The following is a 26,379-nucleotide window of genomic DNA, read 5'->3' on the forward strand; positions in this document are numbered from 1 at the left end:
GTACGTATTTAATGGGTAGCTTATTTTAAGGGGAAACAGTAATTACATTCTTGGTGTGCCAGGAGGGTCTGGCTGGTGGAAGAGTTGCTTTAAAGATGGGGAAAGAGTGGCACTGGATATGGATCAATAACCCCTCCTGGAACATATTGTCTGTATAATTATATGAAAAATGTCCTTGGACAAGTTGCAATTCCTTTTGCTAATACTGCAGTAAAAGACATTCAGCTGAGTCTGAAGTGTTAGAAATCCTGGGGAGCCAGTGATTATAGTGAGTGCAGATACGAATTATAAAGCTTATTTGGGTGTGGAATGTGTTGGCTCATTTGTCATACACTGTTAAGCCTAGTCACCCCTTGCATATTATTTGGTGATCAGCAATGGGGATCATGAGACTATAGCTGTCGACCATCACACGTAACTGGTGGCAGTGAGTGTGGATTTATGCTCCCATTTATCACAAATAATTTAGTACCAGTGGTGTGGATTTAAAAGTCCTAATATGGTATATAAATTGGCAACACTGCTGCAGATTGTAGTCCCTGTCTGCCACACCGTAAATGTGTTCTGTACTCATTTTCCTTCATTCTTGCCAACCATTAAGCCATCCTTTTTTTGTCTTGAGACCATGTATTCCCTGCATTATATGCCAAATACAGAGTGAAGAGCTGACCACAGAGGGCCCTTCATAGAGGCAGCAGTAGAGGTAGTTTGCACCTATGCCATCATCTCAGCAATGAATGCATTTCTAGTGATGTCCTAACCTAACTGCTTGTGGGTGGCATGCACTCCCTTATTACTGCAGAGCATCCCATTCTTTCCCCGTGTGTATGCATGCTTTTGTCCACATATGATGGCTAGTGTCACCAGTATGTGATTGCAAAGCTAACACCTTCATTTGTGAAATTTATGGTGACCAGCAGATATGCTTTCATGATGGTAATACACCAACTGAAGCTGCCACTCCATCTCCCTAAGACAGGTGAGGCATTTTCAGCTGCTCACTCCCACCTTTCCCTACTGGTCTTATCCAGCACCATAGCTGTTATTTGAACTTAGTTAAAGCAACTTGGATCATATTATTTTGAAATTCATTATTATATGAATAGCCCTCTGAAGGAAAGCAGATGTCAATAAAACTGATTAGGCTAAGAAAAAAAATCTGTACCTAGAACAGTACTATGAGTACCATATGGACTTTTTTGTGTGATTTCTGTATTATCTTTCTTTTAAGTAGTTTGCAGTTATATTTGGCTTCTTTTTGGAAACAGCAATGCAACAGTTGATTTTTTTTTTTGCTGTAAAAGACATAGAATCTGATGTGAACTATGTATGACTCATTCACCTCTACATTGAATGTTTCATTTCTCTGAAAATGTTAACATATTCCAAAGAAGCTTCAAATGTGCAGATGCTTAAACCATGCAGCCTACATTAAGCATTCTTTTTTAAAGAAAGCAATGATTCAATGGAAGAGAAAACAAGATGCATCAGGAAAATGGCAGTCATTTGTGTAGGTTTCTAGGAAACTGTCATCACAATAAATATGCCACTGATGTGATCTTGACCATCTATAACTATTACGGTAGCTTTCACTACCCCCAACTTTTCTGTATTTCTTTGCATTCCTTACTCACTCATTTCAAAGTCTGCAGCCTTTCGTGGGTCTATTTTCAGCCATCGAAAGAAATGGTTATCAAAATTATTTTCCGTGAACAGTAAAACAGTGAATGGCAGTGTTCTCGTATAGGCATTTCATAGTTAAAAAAAAATCACAGAAGTGTCATAGCTGTCCAGCAGCAGGGAAATAGCTCAGTAAACTTTTGCCATGATTCCGTAGCTATATAATAAAAAGTGAATTAAAATGGTATTCGGCGCACACTGGAGCCTTCTTATGTGGTGGGCTATGCCCCCCACACCCCAGCTAATTATACCACTACAAGATCGCACTATTTCCCCACTGTAGTGTACTCTCAGAGTTGGTATATATAATTAGCAGGTGTGTGTGGGGGACAAAGGGTCATGTGTGCGCCGAGTACTATTTTAATACATTATTTTATTTTATTACCACGTAATCACAGAAAAAGTATACTGAGCTATTTTCCTGCTGTTAGCCAACTATGACACTTTTTACAATTATATGCCTACACAAGAACACTGCCATTCCATGTTTGCTGTTTGAAGATTACTGTTCTCTTTGACGACTGAACATAAACCCCATTTCTTTACATGCATTGAACAATGCTTTGCTTGCAGACATTTCTCTCCCCATTTTTACTTTGTTTTGTATCCATTTATTTTTTGTGCAAGCAAGACCCAAGGGGCACAAATATCTACTTTCAGGAATGACCTAACAAATTTGACATGTATAAGGCACTTTATAAGGTCATGTATTGAAGTGGAGACTGTAGCAGTCTGCAATTTACATGTTATAACTATTAAGACAGTTTTAATACTCTGATATCAACAGTCTGTACAGTATGCAGAAAGTGTGAATGTCTCCGTAATCAAGTGTCTTTATGTTACTGCAAATGATGGAAACCCTAGCCACCAAATCATTTAAATCCTTCCTTCTGTTTCTGTAATTAAGCCTAATAGCCTCTAGTGGTCGATATTAATCCCATAAATCACATAGAATGGTTATATTGATGCCTGCTTCATCATCTCCAGGCCCTTTTCTTAGTGTCTTCACTATCAATTGTAGTGGAATAGGTGTTTGACCCAGATGACTAACTGTATGAACATTGTCAGTCTTCATTCCTCTTGATTACATATCTTCTAACAGATGTACAGAATGGAATTTTCTTATTTTTCATTCATTTACTATACGCATAATTCAGCAGGAAAATGCAGTATTTATGGCTAATCTACTTTAACTTAAGCTAAGTGCCAGGAAAACCTTTCTTTTCTAGTCTAATCTGTTTTTAGAAGTAAGTCTGTGTCTGACCGAGCAGTTTTTCCTTCTTTGTCTTAATAGTTTGCATCCATTTAGCTACGTTAAACCATTAAGTTGTTTAAATCAGTGTTCTTGTTGTTTCTGACCCTACATCCGGTTATAGTGTTATAAACTTGTTAAGCTTTTACTCGGTATATCTAGTAAATTGCAGTACTGCTTTCGACTTTTAAGTGATCTGGCTTTTAAAATTAAAGCCTGGTTGCTCCTTTCCAAAAGAAATGAAGAATCAGTTTGAGTTGCATAAGTTCTGATTACTTCCAGGCAAGTGGAGGGTTACGTTTAATTGCTTTTGTTGTCTGTAGCCCAAGAACTTTTTAATTAAATCTTTGGCTTCTGTTTTGTGCCACACTCAGTTATGTTTGAAATTCCACCCTCCCCACCCCACTTCTTGTTGTGTTCTTAAACCCAGTGCGTCTCTTTGCCTGCCTGCTATTCATCCACCCACAGCCCATTTTTTTTTCCATTTTTGCATATGGAGTCGAGGGTGTTACTTCAACAGTGACAATTATCCTGTTGTGCTAATCTGACAATAAAACTCCTCCTCTCTCCATTGGTGTCATTAATTACAAAATATATTGTGAAGTCACTCCCTTTCAGCTACTTAATTACATTTTCCCTCCCATTGGTTTCCATAAGCAATTGGAACCATGGATTGCACTTTCTCACCATTTTTGTAGCAAGATTGGTTCTAGTAAATTGCTGTACTGTTTTCGCCTTTTAAATTATCTGACTTTTGAACTGAAATCCTGGTTGTCCTTTTGTGAGAGAAATTGAGAACCAGGTTAATTTTCATAAGTTCTGATTGCTCCCAGGTGGGAGAGGGTTACATTTAATTGCTTCTGTTGTCTTTCTCAGGATTTATCACATTATACATCATGCATGCACTCAAGTCCTTGCACTCTTAGTACAATTATGACACAGTCACAGTTATAGTGCACTTGGGTATAAATGACTTGAGACATACCTCTGTGGAGTATATAAAGAAGAAATATGATGGAGCTCTTGGAATGCCTGTCTGAGACAGGTATGAACCTATTCTTGAGCAGCATTTTTCCTTTAACAAGAATGATGCCGCAATAGGAACAAAAGATGATTGACTTCAAAAATTGGTTTAGCTTCTGGTGTTGTTCAAAGGAGATACAATATATATCAGCCTGAAAGGATGGTAGAATTGCCAGGAGTGGCCTGCACCTGTCCCTCCAAGGCTTTCTTATATTGGCTAAATACCAGTCCACCCCATTACTGCCTTTTTTAGGTATCAGTCTCCAACAGCTTCTAATATAATCGAACAGGAGCTGAATATCATAAAAGTATTGCTACTTAGTGCTAGGAGCCTTAAGAAAAAAAAATCACTCTGTACAATCATTCTTTATCCTGTGAAACAATGCGTGTGTGTGTGTGTGTATATATATATATATATATATATATATATATATATATATATGTGTGTGTGTGTGTGTGTGCATGTGTGTTTTATGTATAGCTCAATATTATCACAGAGACCTGGTTCAAAAACAATGAGATCACTCTGTGTAGGGTTTCTAATCCTACCACACATTCAGGTCCACTGTTCTAGGTGATGACCCTAAAAGTGGCAGTGTCTCCATATTCTTAATAATAAATTTCAGCTCCAGAATTGATAGACAACCTAATGACCCAGAACTATTTTCTGTCCAACTTAATATCAAGAAGAAAAGTTGTTATCGTATCTTGGGTACCTATTAACACCTCCTCCATGTTCCCCTCAGCCCATGCTTCTTACCTATGGAGCATGAAATCCTTGTGCATTAGTCCAAACACCATTCTCCTAGATGATTTCAGCTACCTGTCCTAACAGGAGACTTGTAACATCATCATGCACACCCAGAAGTTTCTAGACTTCATCAATACAAACTCTCTGGACTATTTTGTTAACACTAAAAATAGGGGTAATAAAATCCTGGACTTGGTCCTTACCAGAAATGTAACAGACATGCTTCCCACCAATTAAAACTTCCTCCCTGGTTAAATTGCTCCACAACTCACTAATATTCACCTTAAGACTGAAGTTGAAAGCATCTTCCAGTACCTCAATATTTAGAGATTATGCAAAGATTAGTATGCTAAAATGAACTGATAACCAGGCTAAATTCAAAATCCCATTCCAATCTGAAGACACCACTGCTTATGTGGGATCCTTTATCACCAAATTCTATGCCCATGTGAATAGCAACATAGATGCTGCTGCCCTACTTCAAAGTAAATGCATCACCAAATTTAAAAACAAATGCTTATGATGGAATCCACATATAAACAGGTTCTATAATAAAAGAAAAAAAACTCTCTGCACAGAAAAAAGGTCTAATTCTCATGATGCTAAAAACACACTTGTAGTACTAAACAGAGAACTTGGGAAACCATTCCCCAATCCATTTTTCACTGGTGCCACCTGTCTTTTGTGTCATTCATGAGATCATTGACCCTGTTGATAAATCTACAACAAATAGTCTGATCGCTGCTAGACCCAGAACAATAATCACTAACATTACACTGGTCACTTTAATACTGAATAGTCAGGGGATGGCGGCACTGTTATTACTGTGTATGAAATTGGAGTACAGTGAAGACTGGGAATTTGCACTTCCATCGCTGCTGTTTGATCTCTGACATGCTATATGTAAGTAGCAGGGAATGTTGGAAGGCTGCAGATTTTTTTTTTGTGTTTTTTTTAATTATTTTGAGTTTGTCTTGCCACATCGATAGTTTGTGCTTCAAATACTCAAGTGTTTTATTATATGCCATCCACTCGTACAGTGGTCCACAAAAATGTTCTACCATTGTTGTTTCAATGATGCCATGTAGGGCGGAATTACTTGACTAACTTGGCAGCCTTTAAGATAGGGAAACATGATATTGCTTGCTTACTGTAATAAGGATTTACTACTGGAGACATTATCCTAAACTCAGGATGATGCATGATCCATATTAGCAGCTATCCGTAATACTGTGAGCAAGTTTCAAACTCGTACAGCCTCAACATGCTAATCAACCTGAACTACCTCACATCAAAATCAACAGCCCCTGCTGGGAATTATGAAAGGAAGAAAAGTATGTTACTTCAATGCCAACAGTGTAAATAATATCTGAGATTCACTTGAAACATCCGTGGAACTAATCATGTCACTCTCTTGGTATAAGCGAAGCGTGGCTAAAAGACATTTGTCCATCCTTAGTCTTAAACCAAAAATTACATATTTTGCAACAACCATGGCAAAAAAAGGAGGTGGGACATTGCTGATGATCACAAACAGCCCTGAAAGCACCCATAACTGGTAAAAAATATAGCAAGTTATAGGAGGCCACGTTAAACTACATATAGCAGTTGCAAACATCCAAATGTCTGTTCTGGAATAAACTACTTTGAAACTGGAATCTGCAGCCTGCTCCTGGTCCTTCTTTGGTTTGTTTACATTTGGACTATATTTGTTTTTTGGGCCTGGAGACTTGCATTTGGTGGTAGCTATTTTTCTGATTTACATATAGCGGTTGCCTGCATCCCACCACCCTTCATACAAATCTGTTAGAAAGCACCACAATTAACAAAAAAAATGCCCCCAAAGCAATATAATACTACTGGCTTCAGTGTAAACTTCTCAGGCCTTAAAACAGCTGAACTGTTTCTTGGCACTTAACCTAACCCAACTACATACAATTATAGCTAGACCCATTTCCGCTAATAACAATGGCTCCCTACTTGTCCTCCTCATAGCCAACATATCCTACTACCTAACATCATTAGTGACCAGAACTCCATCATATCATACTTTCTTACAAATCCAAAGATAAGTCCTATAGCAGTCAATATTGGTTCTTATCCTCAGTCCAAGAAACTTATCTTCTAGGACTTGACAGTATTGATCAAAACTCCTACCCATCCAAGGCTGTTTTCCTATTCCACTCTTCACTTAATTCAGTCATTGATAAGCTTTTCCTTTTAACACAAAAGTGGCTAAAAGGCAAAAGTTGCCCATAACTATCTGCAGACATATCTCTAAAGCAAATGGAGAGTCAGTTTGGTATATTTTGAAAACCACAAAATATATATATATATTTTTTTTTTCTGTAACTAAATAAACCAGGTTGGTTCACATAATTTTTCAGCAAAGACTGAGGCTACTTTGGTATTAACAGCATAGTCTGTTTAATGCATGTAGAAGGGCACATTGTATATACCATAGTAGTAAAACATTGCAAACTCTTTAGGTTAATTAGGTTATACGTTTGTAATGCATAGTGCAGGTTAAAATAATAGTTCAAAAATTTGCCAGCATTATATCTTATATGTTTATTACACAAGATGTTCACACTAAAAACAACCACATGTGCAGTAATTGCTCATTTATAGATTGTGGAATTTTAATTATTTGTTTGAATAGCGTTCTGTTTTTTGTTTTCAAGACTCTATTGCAGACCAAGACTGATAATAACACCTTCCCTAACTCACACCAGTTAATGTAAATTAAATATCTAGGTGGAAAAGATCACATGCCTATGTAACAGTCAGTTATGTATGGCAACACGACAGAAGTGACTTTGGAGGACAACTGGGGATATTGCCTGTTTCAGTTCAACAACCATCAGCAATGGAATGCTTAATAACAGCCCCACTTCCTAAACTAGTCAGTAGTAAATCTTGAGGAAGACCGTCCTATAATAAATCCCCCAGTAAACCATTGGCAAATTGGTTTGCAGCAGAATTCTAACAGCTTCCTGTCTCAGCTCAAAGTCCGTTCTTCTACCTGCATATAATTTCTTGCATAAACAATCCATAAGCACATTTAGAAACTTGAAAAAAAGGATAACTCTAACATGTAAACTCTCCCTAAGTATGGCAGCACCCATTAAAGGAAAATCAGTTGCATACATATTCAGTCTGTCCCTGACCACAGGTATCATTCCTCCATTATTAAAACCTTCTGCATTCATTCCTTTCACTAAAATCTCTTCCCTCTTCTCTCCACAATTATCGCCCAGTTTACAACCTTGATCTTGTAACTAAAATTTTCAAAAAGGTAGTATATCATCATCTTATGTAACATATTAATCAATACAGCATGGATTTCAGTCAGGGCACAACACCTTTACTGTTGTATGCACTCTATCAGTGTTTATTTTGCAATGAAAAGGGGTGTATCACAATGACAGTCTTAGGATCTTAAACATTTAACCATTACTTGCTACTCCACAAGTTCTGTCTACTGGGGTTTCAATCAAGTACACTCACCTGATTCAAAAAGGCATATCTGAAACAGAACTTTCAAAGTTCATTCAAGGAATCCATTTTGAGACAGAAACATAAATTGTTGGTGTACTAGGTGTCAGTATGGAAATTCCGTACTGTTCTCCTTATTCACTGATGACATCATTAATGACCTTTCAGTTATAGTATTATCCCTCTATGCTGCTGATATACTTTTACTCGGACCTATTCTGATTATCAGTACTACCCAGTTGCAATCTGAATTTGCCAAGATGCTCCACTGGTTATAAATGAATTCAAACTAAAAAATTAAAAAACTTTGTAGTGGTATTTGAAACTGATCAAAGTTTGAAAACTAGCTACATGCTCATGATTTTTATTTCAAAATGAATAGACTGAAAAAAACAGTGCATGTACTTTAGGTTTAATTGCAGGTCACTGTCATTCATTGAAAACCCATATTGAGGGCATAGTGGATATAATCACCACCAAACCTAATGCCTATTTTTACATCTCTAAGCATTTTGCATAAGAATATAGGAGCTTACTGTCCCGTTATGCTTCCAAAACTTGTATATGAGTAGTCTATTATCGCATCACATTCAGGTTAGAATGTAATCCACATATAAACAGAACTAAACAAGATTTCTCTCAGTTCTAGGCTTGATCATTATTGCATCGTCCACAGTAGAACTAAATGGATTTCTACCCTTTCCATCCATACTTCCTCTTTCTTCCTTAACTTGCATACTTTTTACATAGTATCTATTAACTTCAAAAATAGCTAAAAATGACCACAGATGTTACTAAAAAATGAAAATGACGTTAACACAACAGCCGCTCTGAAGTCACCACAACCAATGTATTTTATTACTAAATTCTAAGAAAATATCAAGGATAAGCGCTTTCATCTGAATTAGACTTCATCAGATAAGTCCATGATAAAATAGAATAGAACCATTTAAGTACACAACAATAATGGTCACATAACAATCAACCCATTAGTCCATAATACAAATCTCCATAAACTGAAAACTTTCACTCTCCAATCTTATTAAATACATCCAGTCTTACACTTCCTATAGTCAAAACTGAGCATGTGAAGTAAGAGTGAATTTAAAATAAAACCACATAAACTTTTTTTATAAACAATTAAAAATGCAATAAAACTAAATAAGCAATTGCTATTCGTCATTCAAAAGGCAGATGAGCCAATCAATGGTCCACAGCTTTTAATTATAGTAAACTATTACTATTCGAATACCCCAACAGGGTTTGACCAATCAGCAAGCCAATGCCCTCAGTTTTAATAGGCTAGAAATTGAGGTGTGTTCATTAATCCCTGGCCAATTGCAAGCATTACATTTCAAATGCCAATGCAGTTCTTGCTTTTCTAATATTAGCTGCCAGGGACTGCCCCTTTCACTACGTTCCACTTTTTCGACCATAAAGAATTTAAAATTATGTTCTGGATATTTTAAGTGCTTGAAAAGGGCATTCGTAGGTTTTTCTCTTTATCTCGTATAGATGTTCCTAAATGTGATCTTTTATCCTGTGTTCCCTTTTTGCAATATAGAATGCAGGACAAATGTTGCACTGAGCTACATAAATCATGTTCCCACTCTCACAGTTAAATCTACCTGTAAGGGAAAAACTATGGTTATTAATCCTAAATTTATATCCATTTTTTATATACATACAGTATTTACACTGTCCACATCTAGACATACTATATTGCCCCCTTGGGTCCTTATCCTTAAGATTTTCAAAACTATACTTAAAAGATTTCTCCTTCCTATAAATTATAAGGAGTTTTGTCCCTAATTTCTCCCTTAAGGTGGCATTCTCATTAAATATACCCTAATTTTTATTCAACATCCACCTAATTGTCTGTCTATCCATACTAAAGGTTGTAATCAAAGAATTGTGAGAGATCCTACTATTTTTTTCATTAAACACATCTAAACTATTGCTCATATCTGTTAGTTGTAACATTTCATTATTTAAGATGGGTACAAAGTGGCCAATGTTTCTCTTGTAAGTTCTCTAATTAATTTTTCAACCATATTCTTTGGATATCCTCTCCTAATAAACATATTCATTAATGTATTGCATTCTTCATAAAAATGTATAACAATGGTAATTCATTCAGGCAGCTCACACAAGTTGCCTCGTAATCACTGCTCATTTCTGTTTAATAGAATGGGCAGTAGAGTAGTGCAGGAAACAGAGTATGTGGGCTTTCTATATATACGAGAAGTGCATCTTTGTTTCTTGTAATCTTTTTCCAAGAGGACATCAGGATAAGCTATTTTTCCTTTATCCAATTCATTGGTGAACTGCAAGAAATGGGTGCTATTACTTATATAATCTAAAAAATCCTTAATTTTATCATCACTTTCCTTCCAGATGATAAATATATCTTCCAGATAATGCAAATATAGTCACCACATATTGTTATATGGAGTGGAAAAAAGATAGTTCCCACTGTGCCATAACTATATTTGCAAGCAATGACCCACATGGGGAGCCCATGGCTACCCTTTCTTTTGGAAAAAAATATTGCCCTTCGTACATTATAAAGTAATTTTTTAAGATTTCTATAAGTTCCTCATAAATGTTAATATGTTCCTGCTCTACTCCCTCCAGAAAATAAATTCATAAAATCAATGTGTGCACAACTCAATAGGGATTATAGTATATAAATCCCTCATGTCAGTAGTTAAAAGAATGTCATTTTCATCAAACGAAAGGTTATTAATGTTCTCAAGGAAGAATCAAGAACCCTGTTTATAGTAGCCCTTTAAGTTTATAATTGATGAATTTAGCACATCCTGTTATAGAACCACGACAGTCTACTGTAGGATGAAAGGATGGATCGTTAATGTCCTTGTGGGTTTCCACTACTCCAAAAATCATAAGTGTAGTTGGACAAGTCATCTTCAAATAAATTCATTGATACATATAATGTCCCTTAATAAACACATCATTAAGTTGATTTCTGATCTTATGACGGGCAATATTCACTTCATTCCAACTTACTAAAACATAAGTATTTTCTGCAATATTCTCAACATTTTCTCCTTATAAATGTTGTTACTCATAACAACCATCTCACCCCTCTTATCCAGTTTCATTATTCTTGTATTCAATTTTTTAAGATAGTCAAGCTGCTCTTTCTTTCTTAGTAAGGTTATATTCATAGCTATAATCAGTGCCTGATAACATACCCCTAATATCCATTTCGCAAATCTTTTCAAATAATTCCAAAGTGGGATGTAGTGGGGGTTGTATGTACTGGAAATCCGCAGGCTACCTAAAGCATCAGTTAGATCATTTAAATTCAAACTGAAATTAATTTTTCTGAGAAACGTATTAAAATCTATTAATGTCTCTACTAAGTTTGCTTTCCTAGAAGGGACAAATGAAAGTCCACGACTAAGCAGATTCGCCATGTCCATTTTGATGTTTATCACTGAAAGTTAAATACTTTAAATTCATTGTCCTTATTGGTCACAACCACATATGAATTTCATCCATTGTCCCCAATGTCAACACCTTCTGAATTGTGGATCGAACAATTCTTATCTGAAGCTCCTCCTATATTCATCTACTGGCCCTGTGTTGCTGCCACGCCTGTTGACCTTGAATAGGGTACTAAATTTGTGGCTTTCCATTGCCATTAGTTCCTCTGGGGGTGTATCTGCTGGGATGGATTCTGCCATTGGTTCATCTGTGATTTTTCTTTCAGTCTCTCCGAACGTCTTAATTGTGGATATTCCAAAGGGTCTGGTTTGTAACTAGTGTGGTTATTTTCATGATCATACTAGCAGGGACATTATTACCAGTAACGTTATTACTATTATACCAATTTCTTGTCGGGAAATAGATATTTGAGTTCTTAAAGTTTCTCTTACTCCATACTTGTGACTCCGGAGAGGTGGGGTACGCTACATCATTCAAGCACTCTAACCTAGCTCTTTCAAGTTTCTTCATTTTAGTATTTCTTAATTGCTTGATTTTTTGGTCAGTGCTCATGTAAATACATGTTCAAACTGTACATCATGCATTATTAGTTCATTCAAGTTATTACATTCTACGGATAGAGTGTCAGTAAGTTTTGTATTATATCTAATTAAAAGTTCAAGGTACTCACATCCGTGTTGATTAAAGTGTGCTAACAGATCTCGGTGCAATGGAGAGTTTCTTTCAAGACCAGTAGGAAACCACTACATGCGTAATCCCTTAGGCATACATTTAACTTTAATGCACTCCTGGAAATACGCATTCTCAGGCTGAAGCTTTTTTTTATTTTCATAAGTTTAAAATCATATTCATTTAACCATTCATGAATAGTATTATGCTGTTTTATCAGCTCCAAGTTAAACCCCCAGTTATTCTGCAACCATTCACTTAGCCTTGGAACATCACTCCCACTGGTGCGATACCTGAGCGAGTTATGGCTACCATTATCTCTGCCATTAAGTGTGGCTCACCCTTCAGCTTGCACATAGATTCTGGGAGGTGGTGGTTGTATTACACCATCTGCCTGCTGAAAGATAACCAGGGAATTAAATCCAATAACTCAACTCAATGTTAGCTGCTGAACAAAGAGGGTTAAATTTACAATAGGCCATTGTAACTCTCCCATCTCAGGTTCAACAGAAATTGGTGGTAAGCCTGCTTGGCTACCAGAGGCCAGACTGTCCACGAGAACAAACTTCCAAAATAACTAAAAAACCATCACAGACTTCACTAGAAAACGACATTAAGATACAAGAGCAGCTCTGAAGTCACCACAACCAATGTATTTTATTACTAAATACTAATAAAATATTAGTGATAAGTGCTTTTGTTTGAATTACACTTCATCAGATAAATTAATTGATAAAATAGAACAGTTTAAATATACAATAATAATAATTGCATGACAATCAGCCCATTCCCTGCTCCGTGATACAAATCTCCGTAAACTAAAAACTTTCACCCTCCGATCTTATTAAATGTTCTATTATACACTTCCTGTGTTCAAAACCGATCATATGAAATAATAGTGAATTTAAAAATAAAACCACATAAAAATTTTTTTATAAACATTTAAAAATGCAATAAAACTGAATAAGCAATTGCTATTTGTCAGTCAGTGGCCCACAACTTTTAATTATAATAAACTATTACTATTCAACTATCTCAACAGATTCTGACCAATCAGTAAACCAATGCCTTCAGTTTTAATAGGCTAGAAATTGAGGTGTGTTCATTAATCCCTGGCCAGTTGCAAGCATTACATTTCAACTTCCAATGCAGTTCTCGTTTTTCTAATATTAGCTGCCAGGGACTGCCCCTTTTACTACATTCCACTTTTTGACAATAAAGAATTTAAAATTATGTTCTGGATAGTTTATGTAGATTTTTCTCTGTTTATTTCATATAGGCACTTATAAATGCGATCCTTTATGCTATGTTACATTTTTCTAATATAGAACACGGGGCAAAAGTTTCACTGAGCTATGTAAACCAGACCCCCACTCTCACAATTAAATCTACTCGTAAGGGAAAAGCTGTATTATTAATACTAAATTTATCTCCTGTTTTTATATATACGCAGTATTTACGCCGCCCACGTTTTGACATACCAGGTTGCACTCTCAGGTCCTTATCCTTAAGATTTTCAAAACTGTACTTAAAAGAATTCCCCTTCCTATAAATTATAAGGGGTTTTGTCCCTAATATCTCCCTTAAGGTGGCATCATCGTTAAATATACTCCAATTTTTATTCAGCTTCCTCCTAATTTCCTAACTATTCATACTAAAGGTTGTAATGAATGAAGTGAGAGAGATCTTTCTATTTTTTTCATTAAAAACTTCTAAAGTATATGCATATGTGAAAATGAGTGTGTTGAGGTGAAACTTGTAGTAAAGAGGAAGTGTTCCTTTATGTAGTTTGTGTGACCGTGATTAAGCAGTATAAAGTCTTTCTCACATACCCAAAAATTATTTTTTCTCAATTTCTGCAGGTGAGCTATTTCATATGTAACTATAGATTAAAAGTAATAATTATGGAAGTAGGTATTTTTATTTGTTTTTAGTAAAGCTTTGTTTACTGTGCAAAGCCAGCTACTATAATTATTATGGATATCATGTCAGTAGATTGATCGTGCTAGAGTAAATGTCACAGGAAACACATTCATAATAGATGGCTGGTGGCATTTTTTTATTTGATAGGCTTGCTGAAAAAAGTAGTAATGCTAATCCATTGTAACCAGAGTACCATTTTTCTAACTTGCCTGTTAAATTGCTTGCTGTGATTCCTAGCCTTTCTGTCAGTAACTGCCATATGTAATATGATTGCAAGTACACCGAGAAAGTATATTTATATTTAACAGTTAGCAAATACATATTTGACAGACATATCATTTAGTATACCCTAAGTGACGTATTGATATTTTTTGTCACTTTTCTGAAGAGTAAAACATTTCAAATGCATTTGTGTATGGGACTATGTCTCCCATATTGTGTTAGTCTAATTTTTGACAAAGGCAAAGCACAACAAATGTAGACAAAGTCTTTGGGGGTGGGGGTGTATTCAGTAGCACCCAAAACAGGTATTCATCAAAACATTTATCTGTCTACACAGATTGTACCAGTTTTATTTCAGCTGATTGAGGTGGACAACAACCCAGATAATCCAGTATCAATTAGCAGTTTTAGTGCTGGATGAGTTAAATGGAGGTGGAGGAAGAGTGAATGTATGTCCACCCCTTTTTCCAGGGTAGGCTGGAGGAATGCATCCCAGGAATATGTAATCTGTTCAAGCTCCATGGAGGGAGGCTGGACAGCAAGAAGAGGCAATTGATTTGGGTGTGGAGCATTAACAGACTTATGCTACTTTTGGAAGCAAGTTACAGACCTGCACAATGCCCACTGCATACCCAGCCCCAGAAGCACTTAGTAGATATGCATTGGGAGAAAAAGTACGGATAAATTAACAACAAAAAGGTTCCCGTGAATGACTCTCACCCAAGAGGTATAAATGACCTGTAGGGCTCATACACTGAGGGGAATGCAGAGTCAAATACAATGATCTAGAGAAAGCTTGATGGTTAGGTGGGCGAGGGCATAAGAAAATTAATTATATACAATTTGTTATATACAAACTATTTTCTAAAGTTTACCCATATTTTTTAACTATTTCTCTGTTGCTTTGACAGATGGAAACTCTCTGGCTATAGGATCACATGACAACTACATTTACATTTATGGAGTGAGTGAAAATGGAAGAAAGTACAGCAGAATTGGCAAATGCTCAGTAAGATATTCCTCTGCCTGATTTACAGTGACATTAAACTTTGCATTTTGTTACTCGTTTTCTTATCAGACACATTTGTGCTTCTGTACGAGTTAAAATACCTTACAATATCTGTTTTCTGTTTTATGTTTTTCTTCACAGGGGCATTCCAGTTTCATTACTCATTTGGACTGGTCTAGTAACTCTCAGTACCTGATGTCTAATTCGGGTGACTATGAAATTCTGTATTGTAAGTAAATACCGTATACTGTTTAATATATATCATAAGGATGACTGATATGTAACTCATACATATGTATTGAAATTAATGTAACATGGAGGATGTATATCCGAAGTTTATTTCTTCTCTGAGATCTTTGTTGCTGTGTGAACTAAATTGTCTCTTTCTTTACCTCCACATTGTCATAATTATGCTTCAGTGCTTGTTTCTTAGCAGTCATCATATTCGTCTTGCAGACTTTAAGTACAGCAGTTTCTAATTACTTTGATAAGTGTCTTCAACTGCAAAACTCACTGATAAGAGGTAATGTAGCTACCAACCCCCAATTTCAGTGCTCCAGTGCTTTTATTTTATGTTGTTTTTTTTAAGAGAGAGAAGTGCATCACATTGAAAGTTGTATGCAGTACTGTTGTCCTGTCTGCACTGACAGAGTTTTAGCCATTGCTGTAGTTAGATTATCAGGCCATCACACTGCTGGTCTTCAGTTTTTGTATTGACTTTTGACCTTAGCAAAGATTGTCTTTTTCTGATGTTTCTCATCCATGATACGTCAAAAGAATGAAAGTCAGTTTTGTCATTTGAGATTCCAGGGGAATACTTGGACTTATCTTCTGTAATACCAACTGGTTTGTTTTTCAGGCAGTTCATTATTTATATATATATATATATATATATATATATATATATATATATATATATATATATATATATATATATACATATATATATATATACACACACACACACACACACACACACACAGTATTTTTGTCAATACCATAATTCAAAGGCACCAGTTTTCTACCTGTCTTGTTCATTTACTATCCATCTTTGCATCCATACAGCATTATATTTTAGCTTGGACAAGCTGAATCTTTGTATGCACAACTACATCTCTGAACTTGAACATCTTATCTAAATCCTTCATGAACATTCTGCCAAAATGAGTCTGTCATCAGATTTCTTGACTGCTTGCAATTTCATCACTGATTATTGATCCAAACAACCTGAAATTGTCTATGTCTTGGTTTAGAATATAAGTATTAATCTTACCAGTTGTCATGATCATTGACTTTTAACATGCTTTATTTATTTTTTTTGGTTCTCCTCAACTTCATACTACTGGCCTGGCTCTCCAGTGCCCCACAGCCACCCTGGGTCTGCCAGTTAATCTCCTATCCCGGGTTTATTCAGATTTTGATGGGGCTTTTCGTGGATCCTAATGGTGTCCTTAAGGCTCAGCTGTCATTGCATTCATCTAGATTGTTTTTCTTAATATGCCCTACCCACTCTCTTCTGTGCCTCCTAAGGATGTTGACTACCTCCAGGGACAACTCCCCTCTTTGGACTGCACTTCCCCTTAGGGAGCATCATCAAAGAATACCCTTCCCTCCCCTCCCATCACTTCCTGACATTCCAGCTGTCACTTGAGCTGCTAATCAAACCCGGGTCACATGAGAATAGGCAAAGTTTTATCTTTCTATGCAACCAGAGTGGCATTGTCTTAAACAGTTTTCAGACTATGTTTAATCCTGATAAACAGATATTTTACAGTGTCTTCATATAGCCCTTCTCTAGTGAAATTTGTGTTGCATTAATTAAACAACTTTAGCTAAGAATCTTGTAATATTTGTGAGACAAAAAAATTCCTGAATATTTCTGCTGCTGTTTTTTCCAGTAGTTATTAAACAAGTAGGAAAGTCTAAACATAAGCAGGACTATAGGAGGTCTTCGAGAAACATAAATTGAAGAATCCCGGATTTATGGATCCTATTGAATCTTCCAAGGAGGAGACCGTGTGCGCTCATGGGCCTGTCTCTCTGAGTGGAACCTCTCTTCTGCTGGATACTGAAGTTAGGGATCATCCACCTGTTCCCAGAGCTAAAGCCTACACAAGTTCCTCTACTTTCCCACCTACTCACGCTTCTTTAATTGACTCAGACATAGAGGAAACAGCTTTAGGATAAACCATTTCTATTGAAGAGTAAAAAAAATGAAGGAGAATTAAGCTGAAGACATGAAGGAATATACTCCTAAGACATCAACTCAGGGTTGTTTCTTGCACCTGTAGTGATTTTGCCTCTGGAGATCACCAATGCTTCTCCTTCTCCCTTTGAAACCTTTCCTTAAAGTATGGTGGGGGGGGGGTAGCAGGGAGAGAAATTTTGTGTGGGTGAGTACCTAAGAAAGAACTTTAGCTTTATGGAACTGGACATGTCTTATGAACATCAGAGGTGCTAATATATATAAGGTTCCATACATCATTCCACTGGATGGCATAGACTATTGTGTGTATAGATTATAGGAGAATAGCTCAGGATTATTTCACCTTTGTCAGGTAGGCTACATCTAGTTTTAGGACTGAGCCAATGCTATTGATATTAGAGAAACCCGCATACAAAAGAAAAAAGAGAGAGAGAGAGAGACCCACACACACACACACACACACACACACACACACACACACACACACACACACACACACACATTATTAGAATTTGAGGATGAGAAAGATAACCATAAATTTACCTCTTCAGACTTATTGTCTTTCCCTGCGGCTTATGTTTTTCCTTTACAAAAGATATGGGCATTGGTGCCATTATTTACTTTATAGACAAACATATTAAATAGTTAACTTTGAACCAATCACCTAAATTGAAATGTAAAACTCTTGAAAATAGATTAGTCCAAGCTTTTAGTCATGTCTTGATTCCTAGCATATTTTTAATGAAGTGAGCCAGGAATTTAATGCCAAGTTACCTGCTGATAAAAAGCCAGGTGATTTTTTTCAGGGTACTTGGAAACATGACTGTATGAAAATCCTGTGATATACCCAGCTGTCAATGAATTTGCATCTTTTAAAGGATTATGCATTTCTACTACATTAAAAAATAAATCCTCATAATCCTCATTGGACCAGGAATGCAGTGATATGATATTTCCTTGGAAAAAATGGCTACTCTTTGGCCTTACTAGGTGTCTAGGCTACGAATTATGAAAAAAGATGTTGCACAGTAATAGTTTGGTAGAAGACCAATTTCTTTATCTACTTTTTGTCAAGGATAACATGGAATTACAGAATTCAGACAAAAATGGGAAGATTAAATCTTGCAGAAGAAAAATTGTCACAGGTCACAAAGAGGTTAATTCTCAGATGACTCCCTTGTGAAGAGCTACACAGCTAAGTACCAGTGTTGCCGCCAATTTTGGTGCTGCCACAACTAACATTGTAGAAGCAGTAACTGGGCTTGGCAGTATGCAAGTCTGGGCTAAGGGTCTGTAGGCTTCAACAGTAAGAGAATCCACAGCTTCATCTGTAGTTTTTTTAACCTATGCATCTGACACCTATTTAAGCTTTTGATATACTTCAGCCCTCTTTTGTCCATGGCTATTTTATATCATTAAACAGAGGTATAAGCCATGGTACCTACTTCATACTGACTAGCATAAGTGGATAGAGAATGGTGAAATGTGACTCTTGGAAATGCCTGTGAATGTTCAGTAAGGAAAAAAAGGAAAGAAAGTGTGCCTTCCCCTGATTAATCCAGTGATACAGAAGACTTCAAATGAACCAGATTCAATATGCTTCCATCATGATTAATGAAGTCCAGCATGACTATAGCAACTGAGAATCCATCTTCTCAAAGAATTCTTCCCAGTCGTCAGGGTCTCTACTGGAAAACATTTTATTTCTGGGCATCTTGAATTATTTGGGTAAAAAATTTAATTGGTCTGTGCAGAATCTCCCCTCAATAGAGAAAGGACCGAAAGGCACATTTTTATATATATGAAATAAACAGCATCACTTCTGCATTATATTTAAAATATATTTTAAAAATTAATAGTTATACATTTCATACACAAGCTGGTAATTTTAAGAAACCTGATAGGATGTATGAGATACTTAGACAGCCTGGCCCTGCTACTATTTCTCCACCTTCCTCTGATAAAAGTGGCAAATGTGTACCTTTAGCAGTCTTACCCATTGCGGAGGATTTCAAATTATTAGATGAATAAGGGAAGAAGCTTTACATATTTTGTATGTTATATGTGGGAAATTTTAATTATTTTGCATACATGGTATCTAACAAAAGTGATATATTTTTTATCTTCAGAAATGATAAATGTGTCTTTTGATGGATAATATGATTATGGGATACACATAAAGTGTGTGTAGATTGTGCAATCCCTACAACTGTAGCAGAATTTTTTTTTATTTTATTTTGAAATGTACATTTTAGAATGGCCATGTGTGTTCATAGCCATGTATATTTACTAGGTAGAGACTTATGAATTTGTTTTTAATGAAAAAACGTAGATGCTCCTCATTTCTTGGATCATTTAATGATTTTATATAGGGGCGACAGGACATCAAGAAAGAAAATGATGTGTTGTTATATCCTGAAAGTTGTGTTCTCAGTGTGTTTGAGTAGCTTGTGATGAAAATCTTTGTGTAATCACTTAAAACCCACAAAAGGGTAATAGAGTGGGTGCTCTCTGTTCATTTCCTTAACTTAGTATGCTTCTTCTCTCTTTCCCATGGATTACCCAGGTGCATTGTTCTACTTAAGTGGCTTTCTTCAGATTGCACAGTATGAAAAAAAGGACAATGAATCAGATGTGGCACAGTCTTCTTCTTCTTCTTTCGGCTTTTAACCGGTTAGAGGTCACCACAGCGGATCACCTGTCCACTCATGATTGGCAGTGGAGTTTTACGGTGCCGAGGTGCCAGCCCGGTGCCCAACCTTCCACAGAAGGCACACACATGCACACACTCACACCTAGGGCCAGTTAGCAGTATCCAATCCAACTACAGCATGTCTTTGGGATGTGGGAGGAAACTGGAGCACCCGGAGGAAACCCATATGACCACAGGGAGGACATGCAGACTCTGCACAGAAGGCACCCCAGCCAAGAATCGAACCGGAGAACCTCTTGCTGTGAGGCAGCAATGCTAACTGCGGCACCACCGTGGCCGCCAGATGTGACACAATAAATTTATTTATTTATTGACATCTGCTTACCGGAAAACTCCAACTGGGTAGAAGCCCATTTGCAGCGGAGGCCTGGGGAGAAAAGCTCAAAATTTTTACAAAACATTTTAAGAACAATAATTTTACAATCTTCAAAAATAAAACAAAGATATCTGCAGTTTAAATAATTACAACAAATTAGACATAAAATCATTGGTTAAGAATCGATACCAAGTTATATGACAATCATTTAATGTTTAGAGAAATTTTAGTTTCTAGAGAAATTAAAGGTAAGTTTGTCTAATACAAGCAGGAATTGCAATATGAAGTAAGGGAAAATAGGCTTATGGTATATTTAGAGAGAAAGTCAGGGAAGAGAATTTGATAGAAGTAAGGAAGTGAGTGACGAAGGGAAAGTAAGGAGGTATAAGGAACGAACATGTACTTGTTCACAATTAGGGATATAGTTTATCCTGGTTTTAAGCAAGAACAGGCCAAATTTTAGCTAGGAATTCTTTGAGTGTTTTTTAAAAATTTGGAGGGAAGGTATTGACCTGATGGATACAGTTAAGGAGTTCCAGGCCTTAGCAACCTTGTACGAGTACAATCAATGTCCAGTAGATTTGATAGGTTTGTAGACAGGAGTTTTTGGTGATTGGATTGCAGTGACATACTGGGAACATAGTTGTGTTGAATGTTTTTTAGTGCTGGACCAGCAGTTTGGATGCTGTATAATTGTATAGGTGGTAAGAATCTGGGTATATGGTAGTTGATGAGGCAGTTCCTACCAATGTAAGCTTTTTTTAGTGCTATACAGTGGAAGGCTCTGAAAGGGGTATTTGCGAGTTTGTTATAGCATTGTTCAAGTTTAATTTTTGTGAAGCCTGGAGGTTAGTGAGGATGGCAGCGCCATAAAGAAGAGTGGGGGGAAGATAAGTAGCGGCAGGTGTAGTTTTTAGTTGCGTCATTGAGAGTTTTTGGCTCTGTAAAGTGTTCCTAGTTTTTGATGAGTTTTTCTTATGCAATTTTGTATATGCAGGCTGAATTTAAGATTATCATCCAGTGTCACCACTAATAATTTGCTCTGAGAAATGACAGTGGTATTATCGAGAGAGAGGACTTTAAATTTATTTTTTTCATGACAGAAGGATCTGAGGAAAAAAAGTAGTAGTTTGAGCATGAGTTGAGTTATGAAGTCATGTTTCAGTGGCTGTTAAAGCTTCCCCGAGTCATTTTTTGGAGGTGTACCATGTTGTCAGATGTGCAAATGAGAGTGGAATTAGCTGTATATTGTATTAAGGTGGCTTGTTATGCATATGTATAAAGGGTGTTGGTAAAAATGTTAGAGGAGGGGACCAAGGAAAGAGCCTTGTGGTACACCAGTGGTGACTGGGAGGTGACAGAGTGTGGAGTGCCATTTTACTGACTGATGTTTATTGGGCAGCTTTTGAACCACAAAAGTGGTGGACTGAGAGACCCAGTGAGGAAATTTGAAATAGAACTTTGCTGTGACAAATTGTGTAAAAGGCTTTGGTCAAGCCTAGAAATAAGGAAGAGACTAGTTTGCTGGTATCTCTAGCTTTATTGACAGTATCTCTATAGGTTAGAAGGGCAGTACTAGTACTATGGGAAGGACAGAAGCCATGTTGTGTAGAGGATAAGAGTTATTCTTGCAGGAGATAGTCTAACAATTGTTTTTGAATACATTTTTCAAAATATTTTGACAAAGGGAGATAAGATTGCTGTAGGTCTAAAGTTATTAATGTCTGTTGAATTTCCTCCTTTGTTCAGAGGGATAATGTGCGATTTTTCCAGAGAGGGAATGTGGGATTCCTGGATTAACCTATTTACAAGGATTGAGACAGGAGAGGCAATGCTATTATCTGCTATTCTTAGGTACTCTTTTGGAAGGTCATCAGCTGAAGAAGAGCATGGTTTATGTTTGAGTAGTTTTATGTTTAGACAACATATTTTAAATAGAATAGAGATGATGCAGCTGATAATTAGACAAAATGTTCCAAAATTCATACAGCATATGTTTTTTTTTTTTTAACAACACAAGTTGTACATGGAAAAAGCTACCCATCAAACATAAAATAATTAAACTTTTGGGACTACTATAAAACACTCAATCAATTTCCAACTGATAATGATAAAAACATTAATACTTCTCTCCACAAAGGAAATGGCTGTATCATTGCAACGGAAGCTTTTCACATGGAAGTTTATTCATAGGTCCTATATAACACCACATAAAATGGAACATGGGTTTAAACAAAATATAGGCTGCTGTAGATGTAAAGAGAATTTAACAGCAGACTGGCAGCATATGTTCTATGATTATCATTTAATTAAACCATTTTGGGACAAAATTAATTATTTCTTGTAAATGTTTTTTAATGATAAATCTAAAGTAGGAACTTCATTTGTCAGCAACCTTTGGGATACGGATCCGATCTCAGATCCGAGCCGGCAACTTCTACCACAGCATAGATCCGAGCTCCTAGCTCCTCCCTTTACCCATAATCCCCTGCCAACCCTGACTGACCCCAGATCTAGTTTGCCGCGCTTAAAGCTACAAGCTGGATTTCGAGCTCCTGATAGTTGGATAACTTTTGTAAGAAAAACTTTGCATTTTTTCTTCCCTTTTCTTGTGTGAGTGTGTACGAGTGTTTAGGTATCCTATATTTGACTTATTTATCTTATTTTGTGTTTATTTTTCCTCCCTGCCCTCGCTGGTACGTAGTGTGTGTTTGTGGTGTGTGTAGGGGCCTAGTGAGTGTGTCTTCTGTATACTATGTCGGAGGCCCCTAAAGCCATCTTTTCAAAATGCACCGAGTGTGGCCATAAGCTTTCACCGGCGGATGGCCACACCCGGTGTGTTAGGTGCCTTGGGGTTGAACACCTCTCCTCAGGATGCGCGATTTGCACAGCGTTCAACCCCAGGGCACATAAGGACCGGAGGTCGAAAGCTAATTCTGGCGGACCTTTTGCCCCCGGATTCGGCTCCGGCCTCCGGTACTTCTGTGGCCACTACCCAGCCCTCGGTGGAAGCCACCCCTGTCTCCCTCCCTCCGGTCAGGACTCAACCTCCCGCTTCGGCTCCAGAGGAGAGGGAGGCCGGGAAAGCCAAACGGAAGGAGAAACACCATAAGCAGCAGGCCGAGGACTCCTCCTGGGTCCCGCCCGCCAAACGGGCTTCTCTATCCAGAGCTTCTGGATCACCTCCTCCTCGGCTCTGGTCCCCTTGTTTCTCACCGGGACCCGGGGAGGAGGGGACCCGGTCCCTGTCGAGGTCATCGAGGCGACACTCTAGGTTTGCCTCAGTGGCCTCGTCGAGGTCCACCTTTAGCATGTCAGATGCAGACATGGACCGGATGATGAGGAGGTTCATCCAGGCCCAGCTGCAGATGGGAGTGCTCTTGCATCCACCCCCTCCAGGGGGGAGCTCGACCCTATTTTTGCTCCAATCGCTCCTTCTCCGACCCGCTTTCCGAGTTCGGAGCATTCGGAGCCGAGCCGTGTTGGATCCGGGGGTGGGTCGGAGCCAATAGTACTAAGAAACCCGTAATGCAGTGTACACAGAAGAATATGCCATTCCACCTCAGTGTTGTTGCTCCCACTATTTAAAGTGCATTTCCCAAAAGAGCATCAGAATCACCACCAGCCAGCACACACAGCAATATTCTACAGCAATATTCTTATCACATACTGGAAAGCAGGGGCAGCTCATGGTGCTGGCTGCTTGGCTACAGTACCCAAAAGAAACAATTAATGTGAAATTGTTCTCTCTTGCCGTTCAGTCTTACAGATGGGTTCGGAGCCGATCTTCTCCTCCAAGTTGGCCTACTATAAAGGTCGAGGTCTTCAGACAGCTCGAGGCCAGGTCGCTATCCCATGATGCACCTAGAGATACCTCAGACCTAGTTTTCCACAGCAATAGATTTGAGGTTTCCTAGCACAGCTCAGGCCAGTATAGTTTTTTTTTTTTCTAAAAACTTTACAAAATTTTGTGTTGCATATAATAGTTAGTGATGGTTATTCATAGTTATAACTTTAATAGTTTAATATAAGATAATTCTTCTCCTTTTGGCCTTCGTTTTTTTTTTTTTTTTTTTTTTTTATAGGCCTTTAACATATTCCCTTCCTTTCTTTGGTGTGTCTTTATAAAAATATTAGTATAGTTTCCAGAGGATATTTCATTCCCTTTGCCATTCCCCCTCCTTTGACTACAAAAATCCTGGACGTTCCACCCAGTTACAGGGAACAAGCAACAGTAGAGGTCCAAACGTTGCTAAGAAAGAGTCATCCAACCAGTCCCAGCAGACCAGACAGGATCCGGAACTTACTCAAGATTCTTTTTAGTTCCAAAAAAGTCAGGGGACTGGAGACCTATTTTGGACCTCAGCAGACTAAACCGTTCTGTCAAAAAAGAGAAGTTCTGAATGGTCACACTTCAACTGATACTTCCCTTCTTAGAGAAAGACAATTGGATGTGCTCACTAGATCTACAGGATGCATACTACCATATAAAAATGGCCAGGCCATCCAGGGATCATCTACGCTACTGGCTGAGATCCAATCATTACCATTTCCGAGCCCTGGTTTTTGGTCTCACTACAGCCCCTAGAGTGTTCAGATGTATGGCAGTGGTCACGGCTCACCTGAGGTGTTTAGGATTCTGTACTTAGATGATTGGCTCCTCACTGCCACCACCAGGCATCAGCTAATGCAAGCCAGGGAATACCACTCTTACTCTTTGCAATCAATTGGGCATTACCATAAATTCAGAAATATCTGCTTTGTTGCCATCGCAAAATATAGTTTTTATCGGAGCAGAATTGGACACCACCACAACCATTTTAAAACTTCCAACAGAAAGAATTTTATTACTTCGTCTGCAAGTTCAGAACATTATATGCAGAGACAAGGCTCCAGCATCAGAAGTGCTAAAGTTGTTAGGCATGATGGCAGCTGCAATAACAGCGATACCATTGGTTCGCATGCACATGCGGATTCTACAATGGCTGCTGTTCACTCAATGGTCATATCAAGAGCTCCCAATGTCTCATCTCATTATTGTAACAAACACATGCAAAAAGGAACTTTGGTGGTTGACTTCTCTTCAAATAACAATAGGTCGTCCTTTTGTCATACCCTCACCATCAGCCATAGTGAGCACGGACACTTCCCTGATTGGGTGAGGGGGGCATTTTCAGGGAAGAACAGCCCAAAACACATGGACCGAACAAGAGACACATCTGCATATCAATGTCCTGGAGATGAGAGCGGTACTTTTGGCATTGCAGTACTTTCAGGACTCTCTCCCTCTGGGGACAATTGCGATTCAGACGGACAACATGTCAGTGGTCTGGTATTTGAACAAACAAGGAGAAACCAGGTCCTATCCCCTTTGTCGAGAGGCCCTAAGAGTATGGCAGTAGGCTACATCCACCCAGCACTTTCTCATAGCAATGGACATCCCAGGGAAGTCCAACATGATTGCAGACAAACTGAGCAGGGCAATTTTGTTGCCTCACGAGTGGTCCCTCAAGAAAGAGATAGCGGTTTGCTTCCCACATGAACACAAAATGCAGAAGCTACTTTGCCCTGATTCCCCCTCTGGGAGATTCCCCAAGGGACACACTCATACATGATTGGCCTCCAGGTCTCCTCTGTGCATTC

At 37.7% G+C, this 26,379-nt stretch overlaps 1 protein-coding gene across 1 annotated transcript in view; it reads left to right on the plus strand.

Annotated features, from left to right (window-relative positions):
* The window catches only part of EML1 (EMAP like 1), a 1,110,860-nt gene that overhangs the window by 1,073,852 nt on the left and 10,629 nt on the right, over positions 1–26,379 (plus strand). Inside the window, exons 20-21 of the mRNA XM_044073595.1 lie at positions 15,404–15,501; positions 15,643–15,730. Of these exons, the coding sequence (XP_043929530.1) occupies positions 15,404–15,501; positions 15,643–15,730 (186 nt within the window). The remainder of the gene's footprint in view (positions 1–15,403; positions 15,502–15,642; positions 15,731–26,379) is intronic.

This window comes from Protopterus annectens, chromosome 6.part0 (assembly GCF_019279795.1).
Source record: "Protopterus annectens isolate FY-2018-M chromosome 6.part0, PAN1.0, whole genome shotgun sequence".
Classification (NCBI taxonomy): domain Eukaryota; kingdom Metazoa; phylum Chordata; order Ceratodontiformes; family Protopteridae; genus Protopterus; species Protopterus annectens.